This window comes from Toxorhynchites rutilus, chromosome 3 (assembly GCF_029784135.1).
Source record: "Toxorhynchites rutilus septentrionalis strain SRP chromosome 3, ASM2978413v1, whole genome shotgun sequence".
NCBI lineage: Eukaryota > Metazoa > Arthropoda > Insecta > Diptera > Culicidae > Toxorhynchites > Toxorhynchites rutilus.
In genome coordinates, this window is record NC_073746.1 from 265,274,143 (window position 1) to 265,295,148 (window position 21,006).

At 39.5% G+C, this 21,006-nt stretch overlaps 2 protein-coding genes across 9 annotated transcripts in view; one reads left to right on the forward strand and one right to left on the reverse strand.

The window, feature by feature from the left end:
- Positions 1 to 2,187, forward strand: part of LOC129778120 (MYND-type zinc finger-containing chromatin reader Zmynd8) — a 29,385-nt gene extending 27,198 nt beyond the window's left edge. The window contains exon 8 of one of the 2 annotated variants that reach the window (XM_055784811.1): positions 1,814 to 2,184. In XM_055784811.1, the coding sequence (XP_055640786.1) occupies positions 1,814 to 1,930 (117 nt within the window). In that variant the 3' untranslated portion in view covers positions 1,931 to 2,184. Of the gene's footprint in view, positions 1 to 1,813 lie in introns of both variants that reach the window. The other variant, XM_055784813.1, reaches the window with a different exon arrangement.
- LOC129778122 (thiamine transporter 1-like) overlaps positions 1 to 21,006 on the reverse strand; it is a 22,874-nt gene continuing 1,868 nt past the window's right edge. The window contains exons 1-4 of one of the 7 annotated variants that reach the window (XR_008743373.1): positions 14,719 to 14,988; positions 3,737 to 3,869; positions 1,771 to 3,674; positions 1 to 1,707 (exon numbers count right to left, since the gene is read on the reverse strand). Coding sequence is in view for 5 of the 7 variants with exons in the window: in XM_055784819.1 (XP_055640794.1) it covers positions 2,469 to 3,674; positions 3,737 to 3,862 (1,332 nt within the window). In the remaining 2 variants the exon portion in view is untranslated. Of the gene's footprint in view, positions 3,675 to 3,736; positions 3,870 to 14,638; positions 14,992 to 21,006 lie in introns of those variants that run through there. The other 6 variants (XR_008743374.1, XM_055784821.1, XM_055784819.1 and 3 more) reach the window with 6 other exon arrangements.

The following is a 21,006-nucleotide window of genomic DNA, read 5'->3' on the forward strand; positions in this document are numbered from 1 at the left end:
ATTATGTATGGAACTCGATTTCTTTTGCATGGCCTCCATTGGCACGCTTGCAGAAGTGCAGACGCTGAACCCAATTTTCGACAGTTTTCAAGCATAAATTGACCGATACTGCTGCAATTTCACGTTCGATATTCTTACGTCGTTCAACAATCGTCGCTGACTTGTTGGTATAGATCATAGATTTGACGTAGCCCCACACGAAGTAGTCTAATGGCGTCAAATCGCACGACCGAAGCGGCCAATTGACTGGGTCATTTCGTGAGATAACACGCTCATCAAACTTGTTTTTCAGTAAACCGATTGTTAAATTCGTTGTGTGGCTTGTGGCACCGTCCTGTTGAAACCACATATTGTCCAATCCCAAGACCAAGATCATCCAATCCAGGCCAAAAATATTCGGTTATCATTGAGCGGTAGCGATTCCCATTCACAGTAACGTACCGGTCTTGATCATCACAGATGAAGTACGGCACAATGACGCCGCCGGACCATAAACCGCACCAAACCGTAATTTTTTCGGGATGCAATGGTGACTCATGGAGTACGTGTGGATTGCTGCCTGACCAATATCGCATATTTTGCTTATTGACGAAGCCATTCAGCCAAAAATGAGCTCCATCGCTGAAAAAGATTTTTCGATGAAAATCCGGATCATTTCCAAGTTGTTACTCAACCCAATTCACGAACATACGACGCTTCTTGTGGTCAAGCGGCTTCAGTTCTTCCGCCAATTTGATTTTGTAAGGATGTAGGCCAAGATCTTTTCGCAAAATTCGCCACAACGACGTCACAGAGATGCCCAACGCTTGAGAACGACGTGTGAGAGACTGATTTGGGTTTTCCCCAATTGATGCGCTATCGGCAGCGATATTCTCGACACTACGGGTAGTTTTTTGCCTAACTGGCACGGGAACATTTTGCACTGTGCCTGTGGATTCAAATTTTTTCACTAGACGCTCAATTGTTGATCTGGCAGGACGATTATGACGACCATGAATGGGACGTAGTGTTCTTAAAGATGAGGCCATGATCTCTCCATTATGAAATGGCGAACTTGAACTGAAGAGAAATGCCAAGAAAACGGGAAAAAATATGGCGTCGTTTGCTGTCCTTATTGATCTACTTTTGTAGCGTCCCTATTAAAATACCCGTTGTTATAGGTATCGAGCCAGTCGATAGCATAGACCGTGTGATAGCTACCGGTTCAACTGTCATACTTTTTCGAGTTGTTTGGTTTGCTTGTTGCATGTATTCAGAGAATTACAATGGAACCTCGATTATCCGAATTACAATGGAACCTCGATATTACATAGTAATTTTATAAAGCTTCCCGAAATTTGTCAGTGAGAGGAGAGGCACTTGCTTTTTTGTAGCTATCGTTGAGCGTTGGTATCATATGCTGCTTTGTAGTCGATGAAGATGTGGTGAGTAGGCACTTTATACTCGCGACACTTTTGGAGGGTAAAAATTTGATCCGTCACCGAGCAACCGAGCATGAATCCGGCCTGAGGATCCGAGACAGAATTTCGCATCATGATTGCATGGCAGTTCTAATATCCGGCTTGTCACCTTTTTTTTTATAGATGGGGCAGATTACTCCGTCTTTCCACTCCTCCGGTAGCTTTTCCGTGTCCCTGATTCTCACTATCAACCGATGCATGCATTGTATAAGTTTTGCCGGACTTCTCTTTAAGAGTTCTGAGTCACCTATAAGATAATACAACTTTATCAATTGAATCAGAAACATTATTCCAAAATATATAGCATTACCAAAATTATCCGACTTATTATAAACATATCTTTCACCTTTCAGATGCTCAATCCTACAATCGTCTCTACCAATATGGGCCAACAGACATTCACCATCGTGAACAGCCCCCAAAGTAGATTGTCTTCGACAAATACCTCATCAACAACTGCGATCAAATAACCCATCCCGATCACTAGGTGACAGCGCGTCACATATTCAACTAAGCTACTGCAACGCTAAAGGGTTAACAAATATAAAATAAATAACAGGTTAAAATTATCTGTATTATAAATCTGTTTCGCAACAGAACTATGAATTCGGAATTTTTAATTAAATAAATCGAAATTGTATATCGTTGTATGTATTGTCGACTCGATTAAACACTACTAATCAAGTAAGCTGGTTACTTGTTTCTAAGGTATGTGATTGTGGAACAACCGCACCTAAACCACAAACCTAAAGATTTGTGAAACGCTCTAACCTGCGTACGCTGTGCGTAGAATGTAAATTCACCACACTTCAGCAATAAAAATTCTATGTGTTTTTTATTATATTCTTCTATTACTACCTATACTTTGAGAAATCCTTGATGGATCTTCCGAATGAAATCAGTCTTTTACACTGTACTAAAGAAGCGCTAGATTTCTAAATTCTACTAAAACAATGTTAAGTACCCTCGGAACTGTTCATAGTTTTCCTCAGCTGGAACTAATAATCTTCATTGGCAGTTTCTGCACGAGCTGCCTAGGATCTCGCAAATCAGAAACAACAAATAAATAACGCTGAGCACTATGAAATAATAGCCATACACGATGAACTGTCCAATCACGTCCAAAGCAAACCATCCGCTCGAATCTGTAACAGCGAATGTCAGCATTGTTTGCAATGATAAAGCTATCAGTGTGTTAAAACCGAACACCAACCCAAAACTGTCATCGGATATATTTTTGGCGATCTCGGCACTCACGGTGGTGATTGTGAATGCATACAGTATACCGAACACTATGTATCCCACGTAGGAGATGACGAGTTGATTGGTGGTAGACGTCAGTAGAATTGCGCCACCTTGCCCTAGTGATAGAACGGAAAGTGCCAAGAGACTACTTCTAGGTCTCAGAAAGCTACCATGGATGTATCCAGCTAGAAGAGATACCACCGCTCCGAGCAAGGTTAGGATTGCTTCTACAGCGCCATTCCAAACAGCCCGTTGCGTCTGGTCTACTTCTCCCCAAAGCGCCTGAATGTACGCGGTAACCTGTATGTAGCCTGCCATTGCGAGAGCATACCAAATACTCCACTGAAGTACGGTCAGATTTGTAAACGACGTTTTGAAGTGCAACCAAATCAGGACGAATGCTGACAGAATCTTCTGCTTGAAGGATGGAATGCTGACAGAGATTTTATCACTCGAACAGTCGTTTCCGCAACTGCCGTCGTTGATTGGAGTACACATGGTCGGTGGCAAGGCGGCCCTGTGGAAGTACATGCTAGTTTTGACTGATGGTAACAACAATGCCCAAACCGTTGCACTGGTCTGCGCTGCCAGAGATAAATAATTGAGTTGTTTGTAGTTCATGGCGTTAAAATATACCAGTGTTTGTGCCAATACGCCAGCTAGGAATCTACCACAATAGATGGCCGCACGCGTTTGTGAGGTGACTTTTTGGTAGTGCTCTCGGTCCACTTTAGCATAGACGTAGCTGTAGTATGCAATTTCGGCAGCGCAATATGTTCCGTAGAACACCTCTAATATTTTCAACGCCTGCAAAGAGGTCGTCCATATCAGCATGCTCCATACGATGATTCCCGAGAGACCATTTACGACAATTAACGGCTTATAGCGGAGCAGATCAGTTACTAAAAATATGATAACCAGTTGTGCTAAGTATGAGTATGTGCCAACAGGAAAAGCTTCTTGTACGATCTGGAAAGGGAAGCAAAAAAAAATATTTTCCGCAATTAGTGTCTAGCTTGTAGTTTTATCACCTCCGTCATGGTGAGATTGCGCCATGGTCCAGCCAGGTAATCCATAATGAACGGTTCGCTAGGACGGATTTCCTTTAGGAAGCCAAACGTACACAGCATCAGCGATATTTTTAGCCATTCCTGCATTCTATTTCTAAATAAGACGGAAGAGAGGATATAGCTACAGACAAAACGCGTTCAATTTACTCGTTCACGAGTGGTTCACTAGTACATGGCCTAATTTTAATGAAGGTGAACAAACGCCGATGGAAGCAAATGTGTAAATGGGAGCTTTTGACACATGCCAGGATGTGTTTATTGCTTGCTTCTATCTGGATGAGCTATATTATTCGTGGTTATTCCATATTATTTTAACAATTTCTGTCGATTCTCAATAGATAAAGACAAGAATCTCAGTATTTTATTATTTTTTTTTCCCAAAATATATATTTTATTAAGGCACATGTGACGTTAGCCTGACGGGGCCGGGAGTCCAATATTTTGACAATTTTTGTCTTACAACTATGTTAGTAATATGTAACCGATTACTCGCGGTTGGCTCGAGGTTAGTATTACAAGTGTTCTCATAATTGGTATGTTGCAGTCTTCGATGCTCTATACGTGTGCCCGACACGGGCTACTTCCTATTGGGATGCAGCTGACCATTAATCAGCAACGCCCCCCTAGTCTGTACCCCATATCTAGCGTGGTGCATCTTTCTCGACTCGAGGAATCCAGGATAGAATGGTCACTAGCCGGCGCAATCATCAGTTCGTGTAGAGTTGTCATGAGCGGTACAACCTTTGGCTCTTGTTGAATGATCAGTGGACTGCACAATCTTCGGCCCGTGCATCTGTAAAGAGTGTGTGTATGTATTGCCGCGACTAAGTAAAAGTTTATCGATCGGATAGGAGGGATATGAAACGGGGACACAACGAAGGAAACATCATTAAACGTTGACATGACGGCGTTTCTGAGGAACAGGTATAGATTAAGCAGAAGATCAGGATCCCGGCTACCTAAGATATCCCGGACGGGGATATCCGATTGTCTGCCTTGTGCTCTCAGTGCTCTAGAGAGCTGAGAGCGAGCAGCATGGAACCGGATACACGACCAGACAACATGCTCGATGTCGTGGTAGCCATCGCCACAATCACAAAGATTGTTTGCTGCGAGCCCAATGCGATAGAGATGCGCGTTTAGGTTGGACATAAGCCATAAGCCGAGATATCACGCGAATGAAATCACGACCTACATTCAATCCCTTGAACCATGCAGTCGTCGAGACCTTAGGGATAATCGTGTGTAACCAACGACCGAACTCATCTTCACTCCACATGCGCTGCCAACTTACGAGTGTGTGCTGACGAGGAATGTGGAAAAATTCATTATAAGCAATTTGCCTTCAAAAAGTGTGCCTTCTGAAGCGCCCACCTTAGCTAGCGAGTCCGCTTTCTCATTCCCCGGAATCGAGCAATGAGAGGGAATGCGTTCCCTAATCTTGAATAATTTTTCGACCAAAACACTCAATAGATGTCTTATTCTTGTTAGGAAATAAGATGAGCGTTTATCAACTTTCATTGAGCGGATTGCCTCTATTGAGCTGAGGCTGTCTGAAAAAATAAAATAGTGGTCGATGGGCAATGTTTCAATGATCCCTAATGCGTAATATATCGCACTCAGTTCAGCGACATACACGGAACAAGGATCTTTGAGTTTGAAAGAGGCACTGGAAGTTTCACAGAAGATGCCGAAGCCAGTGGTCCGTTTATGAATGAACCGTCAGTAAAGAACATTTTATCAGATCCAACTTTCCCATATTTTGCCGAAAATATCGGCGGGAGTATTTTATTTCTACAGGAACAGAGCATGAAGTCGAAAATTTAAGTGTTTTTTGATATGCTGTTACTTCATCAAAAATCAACGCTTACAGATGGGATATAGATCATTTTAAGGCTCCAATGCCAAGCTCAAACATTAATGTACATATTTTTATCATGGTGTGTGTAGGTTAGGGTGGCAATGGATGTATGGGAAAAATTGCATCATCGAATTTCAAAAACCGACCATGTTCAATTTGTTTATTGGCCCAAAATAATGATCTGTGCAAAGTTTCAGCACAATCGGACATGATTTAGGAGTGTCTCAAAGCGCTCAAAGTTTAGATTTTTTGATCCTCGATAATCTTCCAAGGGGGGAGTAAAGGAAATTTAGAAAATCGAGGACCGAGGATTTTCGAGAACCAAAAGTTAAAACTTTGAGCGCTTTAAGGCACCCCTAAATCATGTCCGATTGAGCTGAAACTTTGCACGGATAATTTTTTTTTTGCCAACAAACAAAATGTACATGGTCGTTTTTTGAAATTCGACATGACCATTTTCGCTGCCACCCTAGAGTAGTTGTACATTTTTTGCTACCAGCTTTCATTTGGTTCCTAGAACGCTTCTGTGGGACCTTTCCATTTTGTTTGAATGAAAAAACAATTAGCTGACCCGGCAAACTTCGTCCCACCCAAAAAATACTTTCCGTTATCATATTTACGGCGATCTATTTTTATTTATATAGATAGAAGAAGATATAAGAGTGTGTTTTATCAATTTCGTTAGCGAAACATCAATGGGCTAACAACGCTATTGTAGAACAAATGCGAATCAAATTTTCCCATTTTCCTTCAGAATTTTCCGAAAATTTTCAATTGTCATGTTTGGTTGAAATATGTGTATTATTTTTACGTAGCCCTCTCCATTCCTGGGGAGGGACGGGTGTCATACTATCATAGAAACATTTCTCGTACCCAAAAACCCCCACATCCCAAATTTGGCTCCATTTGCTTGATTAGTTCTTGTGCTATGCAGAAATGTATGCTTCATTTGTTTAGCAGGCCCCCCCTTAGAGAGGGGGAGGAGTGTCTATTCAGCATATACACGTTTCTTGTCCCCTAAAACCGTCACATGCCAAATTTGACTCCATTTGCTTCAATAGTTTTTAAGTTATGCAGAAATTTGTGTTTCATTTGTATTGCAGCCTCCCTTAGAGAAGGGGGAGGAGTGTCTATCCACCATAGAAACATTTCTTGTACCCTACAACCTCTACATGTCAAATTTGGTTTCATTTGCTTGATTTTTTATTTTTTTTATGTGAGGCTCATTAGCATTTTAGCTGTAACAGAGCCGAATTTTAATCGTGTACTATATATCTATAATTAGTACATTACACAGTTGCCATTTTTCGGCGTTAGAGTATTCCCTTCTATACCATTGCATATGGTACACATTTACACAGTAGCCATTTAGGCGTAAGAGTTTTCCCTTCTGTTTTTCCACTATCCACCAGTTAAACCGGACAGTGGAGACAGTTGATTGATCATTGTTGAGTTATTTATAGAACAGCAGTCCGATGTGTCTTGCACAAATATGGTCAATGAGGGCCCTGAGTTTTGAACTCACGATCGATCGCTTACTAAGCGAACGCGCAACCAATGTGGCTACGGAGATCCCCATTTGCTTGATTGATTCTCGAGTAATGCAGAAATTTGTGTTTCATTTGTATGGAAAAATGGAAAAAATTGAAATTCCACTGTCGCCACGACCAAATTGGTCGAATTGTACTACGAACTGCTGCCCCATCCACCGTATTCTCCAGATTTGGCCTCGCGCGACTTTTTTTTTGTTTCCAAATTTGAAAAAGTCACTCGCCGGGCAGAAATTTGAGTCGAATGAGGAGGTCATCACCGTCACGGAGAAATACTTTGCAGACCTCGAGAAAACGTATTTTTCAGATGAATTGAAGTTGGAGCATCGCTGGGTCAAGTGCATCGAGCTAAAAGGAGACTGTATTGAGAGATAAATCGCCACTTTTCCAAAAATTTTGTTTTTTTTTCGTAGGCTAAGTACTTATCGGACTGCCCTCGTATATATATTATCGCAACGCAAACAGAAAGGTAGTTTTGAAAACTCTAATAATTTTGTACGTATTTAATTTATTGCTTTGACCAAAAAAAAATCATTTAAATTTTTGCATCGATTTTAAAAGTGTCAAAAACAGGGGTTTTCCATGTTTTAGAAAATCATCGGCAATTTTACAAATATTGCAGTAAGTTCTAATGTGAGCAGGAACATTTTTAGCCTAGTTTAGCCTAAACCCCTTTTAATGTTTCTTATTGATACGTTCAGCTGTTTTTTACCCGATCGATCAATGTTTGGAGTAAATTGGTGAATCACTTCATCGCAAATTGTACAAGAAAAAACTATATGTACTCTCAGAATGAACGATTAGTAACATTCGTTTTCATTTTTGTCAAATGTATTATAGAGGCCTCTATAATAGGGGTGAATGAACTCAGTAGTTTAAAGTCTTTATAATAGATAAATCAAGCAAATCCTTCTGAAACATTACTTTCCATAGATTACCAGTTCGTAACAGATGATCAAGTTTAAATTGACCGGTTTGTTTTAAATGATGCTAGTAGGGTTGTATGCATTCCTTCGATTTGACATATTAGGTTGGGGAAAAAGAAATCCATTATATTCTGTTGACAAAATCACAGAAACAATTGAGGTTGGCCGGCGTGTTAGTAGTCGTAGCATCGTCCAGCTGGATTCGAAAGAAAGATCGACGTTGGGGTAGGGTAAATGATCTTGGTTTGTCCAATTCGGGGTGTTTTTACGCAACTAGTAAATGCAAATCGATTTTTCTTCATGAAAATCACACATAATCGATACGTTTGGGTTTGTTGAAAAGCCCCAAGTCTCTAGTTGCTAATTCTACCATAAGGAGTTCAAACTATTCAAATTTTTATGTTTTTTAACGATTTTCCTTAAAGAGGAATTATGATCATGGTTTGACCATCTCTGGTTATGTTTTGTCCAAAAAATGATCATGGTTTGTCCGGTTTTAGAAATCACCATTTTTGAATGAAAACATTCGAGTTCTCAAGTAGATGTTGAATTTATCATTCCTTGAGTTTACTGTCATCATATTGATCCATTCATAATTTAGGCTTTCATCAGAATATTGCCATTTCTTGGGCATTTTAAAAGTGTTACCCTCCACACACCCAACACAGAGAAACTTTATTTTTGCTATGGGCGAAGGACACAATAAACAAACTGCAGCGCGCAAAATAACATTGTTGAATTGGACAACTCATGATCAGAATTGAGTTCATCAAAATGCGTTAATTTAATGATTTAGCTATGTAAATCTGATACAAATGGTGTGCAAACATGATGTCTATAATATTTGTAAGCGTAATAATCCAGAAAAGATCTGAATACGTGCCAAATAATCATCTGGTGATCGATTAAAAGTTAGCTCGAATGAGGGGCATATTGACACAAATAGAAGGTGTATTTTATAATCCTTTAAAACATGTGATTCCGTAGAAATATACTATAAAACTACTGTAAATCATGAAAAAGACAATTTTATTTATATGTTTTAAAACATTCGAATACCTTATTGGACACAGGAGCGCTGAATTAGAGCATTCAAAAAAGTGGGCAAACCATGATCATATTTTCGACTGGACATACCAAAATCATTTATCTTACCACACCAATTAAGATCAGGAAAACATGATGAATCTAATTTCCATCTGTGAAACCTTGACCAAATGGAATGAAATCAACCCATTCCTTAAACGGATGTTGTTATTAAATATTGTGTGAAAACGTCCGTAGTCAAAGCGTGGTGGAGCATTTCAAACGATGGCCGCACCAAGACAAACGGTCTGAAAGGTTCTACTGTGTATTTGATGAGGCTTGAATGAAATATAATAATAAGGATCAAAACTTCTATGATGGAGACATTACGAAGCTACCTTGAAAAATGTGATAGTCATTCTGCGAAAAAAATTGTTAGGGGTTGTTGTATCAAGAATACGACCAGATTTTCGACGTAGAACTACGCAATTATTAGCAATCCATTTGTTTACCACTTCGAATATTATTTTAGAATGAAAAAACTTTTTCGTTTTTTTTTTATTATTACTACTTCAGTAGTAAAAAATTTCATTTTAAACTCGAACAATTTCAAACTGGTAGGCCTGGTCTGGTAAACTGATAGCGAATAATATGGATATCGCTACCGGACTGTAGATTTACATATCAGATATATAATATATTACATTTACGATTGAACAGCGCACCAGAATTTCTCATTCCCACTCAGATATCGATCACAAACTATAAACACTTTTGCTTCTATATTCCGCTTGAGGTGGAATCGAACCCCACAACATGCAATAGTTAGGTTTTCCTACGGGGATTTCAAAGCAAACTTCCATGAAATATATCTTCTTCTTGGATAGCACTAACGTTCCCAGTGGAACTTTTGCCTTCTCAACATAGTATTACTTGCGTCATTTTCATTAGTAGTACTAAATTGAGATTTCTATGCCGAATCACACACCTTGAATGTATTCTGGAGTGGCAAGCTCTAGAATACGCGTGAGAACAGTGCAAGTCGGAAGAAATTTCTTTGACGAAAAATCGCCCGACCCGAACGGGAATTGAACCCGAACCCCCGGCATGATAATGTGGGACGCTAACCACTCGGCCACGGGAGCACTATGAAATATATGTTGTATCTGAATAAATGCAGTGTATATTCATGTAAATAAAAAGTTTGAACAGTTGCCATGTAAGATCAATTCATTCATTATGGTAGATTATGTTCTTCGTTACGAGTAAATTTGATTTACGTTTGATATGATGCCTAAAACTACCAAGATACATCTAGTATCTGAAATGACGATTTTCCCAAGCTTCTAAGTTTGAAAGTACGTTTTAGAGATACATATTCCGGTCTGCACAACGACAAGTGAGTACAAAAGTACTCAACACCAAAAAATACCCCCGCCTTGCATGTATTTACAATGCGAATTCCCCCGGCACACTAATTTTGAATATTTGTATATCTCATGAAAAATAACATTTTATGAATTGTGATAGACACGTAGAAATATTTCCTATCAATTGATGCAAACACCTTTCCGATCTATTAAGAAATGTTCGAGTTATAAGCATTCGAAATACGGGGGTAGGGTTAGAACACAAATCGGCAGAACGAATGTATGGGAAAAAGGAAATTCTTCCAGTTTTCATGAATTTAAACCGTTTAAAGATTATCGAATTGTAATGTGTAGCATATCAAACAAATCTTAGAGAATTTCCGATTCGATTGGTATGCAAATCATGAGAATTTGTTCACAGTGAAAATACTTATTAACATTAACTTTATTTCATATAAACGTGACTTGTTTTCTGATTTGGCACCCTTCCTGAAAGACGTAGTTCTACGTCAAAAAAACATACTAACTATATCGTGATAAAAATGTCGTGTTTGGTTCTGAATTAAGAGCATTTGAAACATTCGCTGCTTTAGTTTTTCTTCATTTGAAGGAATCCACAATTTGCCTGAGTGATGTGTAGAATCAAACGGGGTTTACCACGAATAAAAATATGTTGAGGTTCTCCTGAAAATGGTGTGTTTTCTCCATCGAAAAAACCGGGCAATTCCAACTTTCATCCCTGGAAAGCAATATTCATCACAGAAAATAGCATAGACGTATTAAGGTGAAGGTGGAAGCTAGCCACAAATGGCTGCCACAATGGCGCTCATTTCTTTCATCTCCCTCCCTCACCCCTCGCCCGAAAATCAATAATTTTGCAAAACAGTGTGAAGAAAATGATCGTTTTCGCACACTTCCCATCAGGTAATATCAACCAAATTCTAATCGATTACTCACAAGATATTAAATTTTCATCTGCTGTCGCACTGTATAGAGAAAAACGTCGGAAAACTCGAGCAAGTGCTCTGAAAGTTAAATTTTCTTTTTTCAATCTTCGGCAATGGTTTTGTTTGTATTGGTGAAAGCATCGTTATTTTTTCGACACTGATGCCAGACAACATAATCGGAACAGCTATCAAAACCACTCAAATATTATTCGTGAGTCATAGCGTTTCATGTCATAAAAATCAATAGAATAAAATTGTGTTGATATCAATACAATCATTGTTTTTACGTTTAATGGGTCTATAATGTAAGTTTTAGCAACTTTAACATTGGGTAAGAAAATTGTATTGCAGAGCTCGGAACACTGCCACGACTGCCTATGCTTTCAAAAACAATAAACAGAAAAGCATTACATTCAATCAAAATGTCTCGGCCAACGAAGAGAAGGGTTAAGGCTCTCCAACGTGAATATGTGGAAACAATACGACCAACGAAGGAAAATATTAATGAATTATCAGCATCGAGTTACTATGCGGAAGAATTAGTTAATATCAAAAGAGCCCCATTTCGCATGAATTTGCTCATGTTACGCTCGCGTATAATTAGAATTTTACTTCATATGCAAATTGCACCTTCTATATATATTCATGTATGCAATTGTTCATCGGAACATTTTGTTCATACATCTAACTTCAGTATTGAATTGTATTTTTTTTTTAAATGTATTCAAAGACTCGTATCAATGAAGCACCACACAGTCTGATAAGTGAATTGATCTGTTTAAGTGTGCTTTGCTCTTCTCTCACAAACACTATTACCCCATTTTTACACGTGGGTTTACCCAAGGCGCCTAGAAGTATATCCTAAGGTGGGCCAACTTGCTAAAACGACTCTTCAGCCATCTTGGAAGTCTACTGTGTTTTGTTTGTAAACAATACACAATACGCTAGTGGCGAAGCTCACTCGTGATCAGTCTGTCTCTTTCACTCTACAAGCAAATAATTCCCCTTCTGCTTTCTTCCGTACTGTTTTCATATACCGCTCCCCTAATCAACTTAGTGACGAAACGGCCTCACCTAGTACCATAGACCCGTCTTGGGTTTACCTATACTACTACAATGGCTAGCTTCCACCTTCACCTTAATACTTAGCTTCACGAAGACGAAAGCAAGGCGAACGTGGACAACAGTTCCAAAATTGAAGCTTCTAAGACAAATTCTATTAGGTGTATCGGTAAGTTTCTTCGGTTTTACAATATATGGCGTAACTTGATTATAATTCCAGTGAATCAAATTTCCAGACATTCGTTCGAAAGCTACTGTCATTGCGCGTCTTTTTCAGCATATGTCAAAAAAGTTGGAGTGCAAACAGCATAGTTTTTATCACTTCGAATATGTCGAATTTCGTACCAGCGAGAGTGTTTTTGCGGGGAGTGGGGTAATGATACCTCAATATGAAGAAAAAGGCTGTGGAAAGTCATCGCATTTTGGTGGAAGTTTTTGGTGATCATGCTCCAACTGAGCGAACGTGTCAGACGTGGTTTGCACGGTTAAAAAGTAGTAATTTTGACTTGGAAGACGAAGAACGTTCCGGAACGCCAAAAAAAATTTGAAGATGAAGAATTGGAGGCTTTACTCGATCAAGATCCGTCACAAACCCAACAAGAACTTGCAGATACACTTGGATTAGCTCAGCATACCATATCCGATCGTTTAAAAGTAATGGGAATGATCCGAAAGATAGGACATTGGGTGCCGTATGAATTGATGCCACGAGACGTCGAACTCCGTTTTTTCACGTGCGAACAATGCACCAACGGCATAACGGTTTTTTGCATCGAATCGTTGCTGGCGTTGAAAAATGGGTCCATTACAACAATTCTAAACGTCGGGCAACGTATGGATGCCCCGGCCATGCATCTACATCCCCGGCCGAGCGGAATATTCACGGCCAGAAGGTTATGCCGTCTATTTGGTGGGACCAGCTTACCAGAAGCTGCTAAAAACCGAATTAAACCATTACGGGGGACCTCTACCGACGACAATTGATGCGTTTGAGCCGTGCACTGAAGAAGAAACGGCCACAATATGGGAGGTCCTATCCCACCCGCCGTATTCTCCAGACATTGGTCCGTCCGATAACTACCTTTTTCGATCGATGCAACATGGCCTGGTTGACCACTACATCTCCAATTTTGATGAAGTCATAAATTGAATCGATTCGTGGTTAGCCGACAAACCGGCCGATTATTTCCGCAAAGGGATCCGTGATTTGCCAGAAAGAATGGGAAAAGTTTGACTAGCGATGGGCAATACTTTGAATATTAAATTTGTAACCATTTTTGCGGAATAAAGCATTAATTTTTGAAAAAACGAAGAAACTTACTGGTACTCCTATTATTATCGAAGAATCAACATTATCTTGTCTAAAAAACTCTTGATTAAAGATTCACCAGATACCACAGTTAAGGAAAAATAAATTTAACCTCGAGCAAACCGTGAATGAACTTTGATTGGAAAATTTGCGACACGAGGGTTCACAATTAATAAGCAGCATTTAAGAAATAGTGCATTTCCACGACATGAAGGATGATATGAAGGTAGATTATGAAATTGAAGTTGAACAATTGTTTTGGAATTTTCCCACTGTTCCATCTAACTGATGCAATCTTACAGTACTATTATTATTTTCTGTTTCTTCAAACCCGAATTGTAACCGCACAATTGATAGCAACGGATCTACATGCTTCTGTCCATACTTTTTGAGGTAACTCAGAGCGGCAAATCACTATTCGGGAACATTAGAATATTTGAATATACCACATTTTTAACGAATAATCATGTTCACATGTTCAACAGGAATGACTCTCCTAACGTAATCAATATTTTAATTGATCCCGCCAAAAAGACTATATGCTGAACATTCCTGAACATATCAAAATGCAATGTGTCTGACCGCGTATTGCAGGCTTCAATCAACTTTCAAATACAGACAGGTATTGATAGTTGAAAGTAGATATTACATTCAGTGTATGCAATTTTTTCTATTATGACCACCAAAAAAAACACAATCACTCCGTATCTACTCTGTTTGAATCGCCAATCAAAACAAAATACTTATCACGATAAAGTCCACCAATTGCTTCCGATTAAATTAAACCGCGATAGAACGACCAATATACATACGTTATCAGTTAATCACTTAGAGCATCGATGATTTACATCACTCTCCATTATCAATGAAACCAACAACAAAAAATACTCACAGCCAATTTTAAGTCGACTGAAGATGCAGAATATTTCCACCTCGCGTATGTTGTGAATGGGTGCTGCTGCTCTCAGGAACGCTAGAATGGCACAGTCTGTACAAGGTGCACTGATCGGAAGCTCTCACTCTCGGGTGTACACAAGTCGCCTATAAGCGCCGCTGTTTTTGAAAGTATTGAAGCGACAGCTCAAAACATACTACGCACGTGAAATAGTATCGCCCCAAACATGCGCTAGTTCGCGTTTGTGTGTGTTTTGAATGTTTTCAAGATAATTACAATAAGGTTGATATCGTAATGTCAACTAGTTTTTCGATTGTGACTTGTAGTATTCTTTCCCCCACGAGCAAAAAATAAACAAATATCAGCTGTCGGAGACTTTTGCCGTTTATTCAAATGAGTTTTTCAATAGTGAGATGTAATATGATCGAACAAAATGCACACCATTCGTGTTTTTTATAAATTCGCTCCGGCAAAATGCACTGCAACAATTGGATAATTACATAAACGCCAAGTATTTTGCTGACTGTATCCATATTCAGCTAGTAATAACTTTTGGCTTCTTCACGCAGTTTCTCAGCCTAAACGACTAATGTTAAAACCTCACGATTTGAAACCTTATTGATCGATGTACATTGTATGAAAATGCTTTAGAAAAGATTCATGATGAAATTTACACTTTTAAAAATGTATTCCAATTCCGTCGATCGAGAGCACTACGGGGCAAAATGGGCCACCATACGGGGCTATATGACCATGTTGGTTGATTCAATCATTTAAGCATGTTTTAGCTAGGAAATAACGTAACAAGTTCATATAACGAAAGTTTATTCTATTCACGTATATTTCATTGGATTTCATTCAGTTTGTATGTACAAAAAGTAACATTGTGATCAGAGTGATTGGAGTGCAATTTTACGTTACTCAAAGCAGGAACAGAGAATATTTGTGCAGTTATGTACCCACGAGTGGCATCGATAGCATTGGTTCCATCCATCGCCGTCCGTAGAGGAACTGAATTGTGCCCCACAGTAGCAACATAGAGTGTCCTGTGGAAGATTCTATGATCGTTATTCCGTGTTCAGCACTCAGCGCTCAGCTGAAGTTATAGCGCTTTTCTGCCTTTTTCCTCGCATTGTTAGAATTTTGGAATTTCTGTTCTGTACATGTTGAATGAAGATAATAATTTTTAGTTTAATTCGTTCTCCTATTGATAAAAAATAGTTACTGGAATCAGTGATGTCTCATCCACGTTGAATTGCCTTACTGGTGGAATGTCGTATTTCTGCTGTACGTCCTCCAGTAAATCGTAGAATTTTCCGACTGCAACGCGATTGAATCCTTGTGCCCTGGTGGCGGAGATTGCTTTTGGTGTCCAAAGTGAGAGTTGTGGGTGGCGCTCTCCAAAACCAGCCAGTTAATCCATTCCGGCTAATTGCTTTTGGCTATTGAAAGGGTGAGAAATGCCATCTTTCGGCCAAATCGTACGCCAGCTTCCGGATTCCTTTCGCCGTAACACTGTAGAACCATTGATCCATAGAGAGAATGTTATATAAAAATATAACAAGTTAAGGAAACTTCCGTCGTTAAAACATTACTAAATGATCCGAGTTTCTGGAGCAGCAAAGGATCTGCGCAACGTAAATAACGTTTGAGTATTTCTCGCGGGACACAATGCACTAAGGCTGCCGCGTTCAAGCTGGTCTGTGACCACTTTTTACGTTCGGATGTTCTGGTATAATTCCGCACCATGATTCCACATCTAGTCATTTCCAACTATGTTTACAAATTTTGACAGCAGTATTTACAGGTTATGTTGAAGAAATACCTGGTCATAATGCCCCAAGCAGCTATACCCATTCCGCCCTGCACGTTTACGCTCAATGAAAATAAACTGTTCTTTTACATGAAACGGCAAAGCGGCGCAATAAATCAGTGGAAATGTTCAGAAATAATACCAGTACGAATTGATATAAAGAGCAGAGTAATAAATTTCAGTATGAAGCGTACAGAGCTTATTTCGTTGACTGCTTTTTTATATGGTTTACATGATTATCAGTTAGTGTGAGATTTCCTTCAAAATCTTTATAAAACAGTTAAATTTAAATACGGGTTTCACAGAGATACTTAAGTAGAAAATTCCTAACACAATTGTTTGAAAATAAGTGTCATTGGTTCAATAACAAGCCCAAACGAAGGGTGGCCCATTTCGCCCCGCCTGGTCATATTTCCCCTATCTACCCTATAAAACAGCGTGCAGTGTGTGCGCGCTATTTTGCACGCTATTTTCTAATACTAACGCGAGGGCCTTTCAAGCATACTTGATAAATGTCTAAGTTCGTTGGTTTGAGTTCACGATGGGTAGACAATAAACCGTCCATTGATGGGGTAACTTCTTTTATGCATCAGAAATCATGTTTTCGTTGTTCTTATGGACGTAAAAATAAGATTGCGTATGCGGGTATACATTTCGTTCCTAGGGGAGTAGAAATGTTGATTGAAGTCAGTTGAATGAAGCGGCACATTTGTATTCATTAGTCGAGTCAGTTAAATAACCACTGACTGGACTAGTTCACCAGTCATCCTCGCTAGTCAACGATAGTCAATTCATTTTTTAGTCAAGTCACTTTTTGTTGTGGGCGACTACCGAAGCAGTTCTAGTTGAAGCGAAGCTATTGAGAGTAGAGTCGGTCTTCATTTTTCACCTTCGAAGATTTCGGGCCCTGCTTCCACCCATGACGTTTTCTGAGCGGTCGTTTCTTTTGCAGTTGTTTTCTGGTGTGATTTATTCCGAGAACCGCATAAATCATCAGAAAAAATCATTTCATTCGATCATGACCACGCGTTCGATGCGACGTGATGAATGGAATCGTTTCTTCGGAGAAGATTGTCGGCACGAGCGCCGGAGCAGATACTTACACGAAGCTTTAAACAAGGCGAACTAAAACTACAACTGCCAACAATCAAATGCATGGTGCTGCTGATTTGTCGGCATTGTTCGGATTGTAGGGAATACACTACCTTTTTGTAGCTTTCACCTGGTGAAACTTTCCGGATGAAACGGTGAATCCAGATCATTCCCGACAACAAATGATGAAATTAAACTTTGTATTCATGTATTCATTTGTATTCATGGAAAAAAAACCGGAATGGGCACGAAGACACGGTAAAGTGATATTACAGCCTGACAATGCAACGGCGCACACTGGGAAACATTTTCGCAACCGCCGTATTCTCCAGACATAGTTCATCAGATTATCACCTTTTTGCTTCAATGGTACATGTATTTACAAAGCAGGATGTCGTCAAATATAAATATAATTGTAATATTATTGGAAAGGAAAGGCAAATTGTGGAATTTGCTTGAGTGATGCCTAGAATCAAATACCACTAATAAAAATATGTTGAGGTTCTCCTGAAAATTATGTTTCCTTCATCGAAAAAAACCGGACAATTTCAACCTTCACCCCTTGTAAGCAATATTCATCACAGAAAATGGCATAGATGTATTAATACTCAGCTTCACGAAGACGAAAGCAAGGCGAAAGTGGTCAACAATTCCAAAATTGAAGCTTCTAAGACAAATTCAATCATCGAAGAGTCAATATTATCTTGTCTCAAAACTCTTGTTAAAAGTTTCACCAGATACCACAGTCAACACGTTGAGCCCAGCGTCGGTCCCTAGGGGCTAGTCATTATACAATAGGTATCTTTGGGAACTAGGACCGACACTGATACTGTGCAAACGCTCTTGATGCGTGATGAATGGAAAGTGCAGCAAGAAAAAAATCGGGGCTTAACGTATTAAGGAAAAATAAACTTGACGTCGAGCACACCGTGAATGAACTCTGGTTCGAAATTTACGATACGAGGGTTCACCATGAATAAACAGCATTTAAGAACTAGTGTATTTATATGACATGAAGGATGATATGAAGGTAAATTATGGAACTGAAATTGCTGCGTTGCAGTTGTTTTCTGGTGCGATTTATTCCGGGAACCACATAAATCATCAGGAAAAATGATCTCATTCGATCTTGACCACGCGTTCGATGCGACGTGATGAATGGACGCGTTCGTTTCTTCGGAGAAGGTTGCCGGCACGAGCGCCGGTGCGGATACTTACAAGAAGCTTAAAACAGGGCGAACTAAAACTACAACTGCCAACACTCAAATGCCTGGTGCTGCTGATTGATCGGCATTGTTCGGATTGTAGGGAATACACTACCTTCTTGTAGCTGCAAATTTTAGCAGCTAAAACTGCAAACGTAATTCAGTTTTAATATCAAATAACTCAATAACAATATCGTTCATATTTCCTACTTTCCTACTTGAATAATTCTATGTTTTCTGGTGCGATTTATTCCGGGAACCACATAAATCATCAGGAAAAATGATCTCATTCGATCTTGACCACGCGTTCGATGCGACGTGATGAATGGACGCGTTCGTTTCTTCGGAGAAGGTTGCCGGCACGAGCGCCGGTGCGGATACTTACAAGAAGCTTAAAACAGGGCGAACTAAAACTACAACTGCCAACACTCAAATGCCTGGTGCTGCTGATTGATCGGCATTGTTCGGATTGTAGGGAATACACTACCTTCTTGTAGCTGCAAATTTTAGCAGCTAAAACTGCAAACGTAATTCAGTTTTAATATCAAATAACTCAATAACAATATCGTTCATATTTCCTACTTTGCTACTTGAATAATTTTTCGACCAAAACACTCAATAGATGTCTTATTATTGTTAGGAACTAAGATGAGCGTTCATCAACTTTCATTGAGCGGAATGCTTCTATTGAGCTGAGGCTGTCTGAAAAAATAAAATAATGGTCGATGGGCAGTGTTTCAATGATCCCTAGAGCATAGTATATCGCACCCAGCTCAGCGACATACACGGAACAAAGATCTTTGAGTTTGAAAGAGGCACTGGAAGTTTCACAGAAGATGCCGAAGCCAGTGGTCCGTTTATGAATGAACCGTCAGTAAAGAACATTTGGTCAGATCTAATTTTACCATATTTTTCCGAAAATATCGACGGAATAACATTGGATCGTGATGACCTTGGATTCCATGATTTTTTTGTCGCATGGACAGATAAAAAATGACAGAGGAATTGCAAAAGTATGGGAAGCAAACTTGGTTGGAGATGCCTGGTGAAGGGTGCACGTCGTGGGTGAGGTACTCATGGTATAAAGACATAAAATTTGACTGAGGAGTCAGTTGGAGTAGATTTTCGAAGTTATCAATCACCAATGGATTCACGATCTTGCAACGGATGAGAAATATGTATTTTTTTTTTTAATTTTTCAGACTTTTTATTGCACTTTTTTTTGCACTCCAAAAATAAATTCCATATACAATACGCGAGAGGTTAAGACGATCAGCGCACAAACTAAGCAGCCGCAATAGCTGCAACCACTTAACGGTAACGGCGCATATACTGACGATTGCGTCGGCGCCAGCAGGCACGGCGCGATCCCCCGATGGTCTGAGCGTAACGGTAACCCCTGCCCAATCTACGGCTGCTCTTGCCGGCCGACGTGAGATCACACAGTTCACGGTGCCTTGTGGGCGGTGTCGAGCATAATCACCTCGTAGTACTTGTAGGCGGCATCCTGATCGTGCAAATCAACATTTCGCAGCAAGTTCCGAATGAAAAATCGAGATAAATATTTTTATTGGCACCCTAAACCATACGTTTTGCTTCGTATTCCGAAAAAACGAGTCCCAGAGTGTCGATTTTTGACTATTTTTTTCCGAAATGACAGTAGATCTGTTCGTTTCATGCAATTTGAAGACATTTGGCATCAAATTTTTTTTTCGAAAACCCCGATTTCTTTTGCTCCCCTCTTGGGTGATTTTTCGGTTTTCAAAAAACTCGAACTTTGCGACACTAGTAAATGAAGTCCGATTGAGCTGATATTTTGCATAGGGTAGTTTTTTTGTGGGAATCAACATTTTTAATCTGGTTCCCTTCGAAAATTCGAAGGTCACTTTTTTCCCATACATCCATTGGCACTCTAACCTACATATATTTATTTCGAGCTGTGCGTCATCTTGCCATTTGAGGAAATAGCAGTGAAGTATCATTTTGGATCAGTTAATTTATTTCGACTTTCAACAATTCTTTCTGTTCTTTCTTATCGGTCATGGCAACAAATTGAACATCGATGACAGATTCAAATAGAAATATTTTGGATTTAAAAATTAGCGTTGCTTACTTCTACTGACCAAAACACGTTCTGTTGCAATTGGTTTCACGCTACACCCTAATGCTACAATG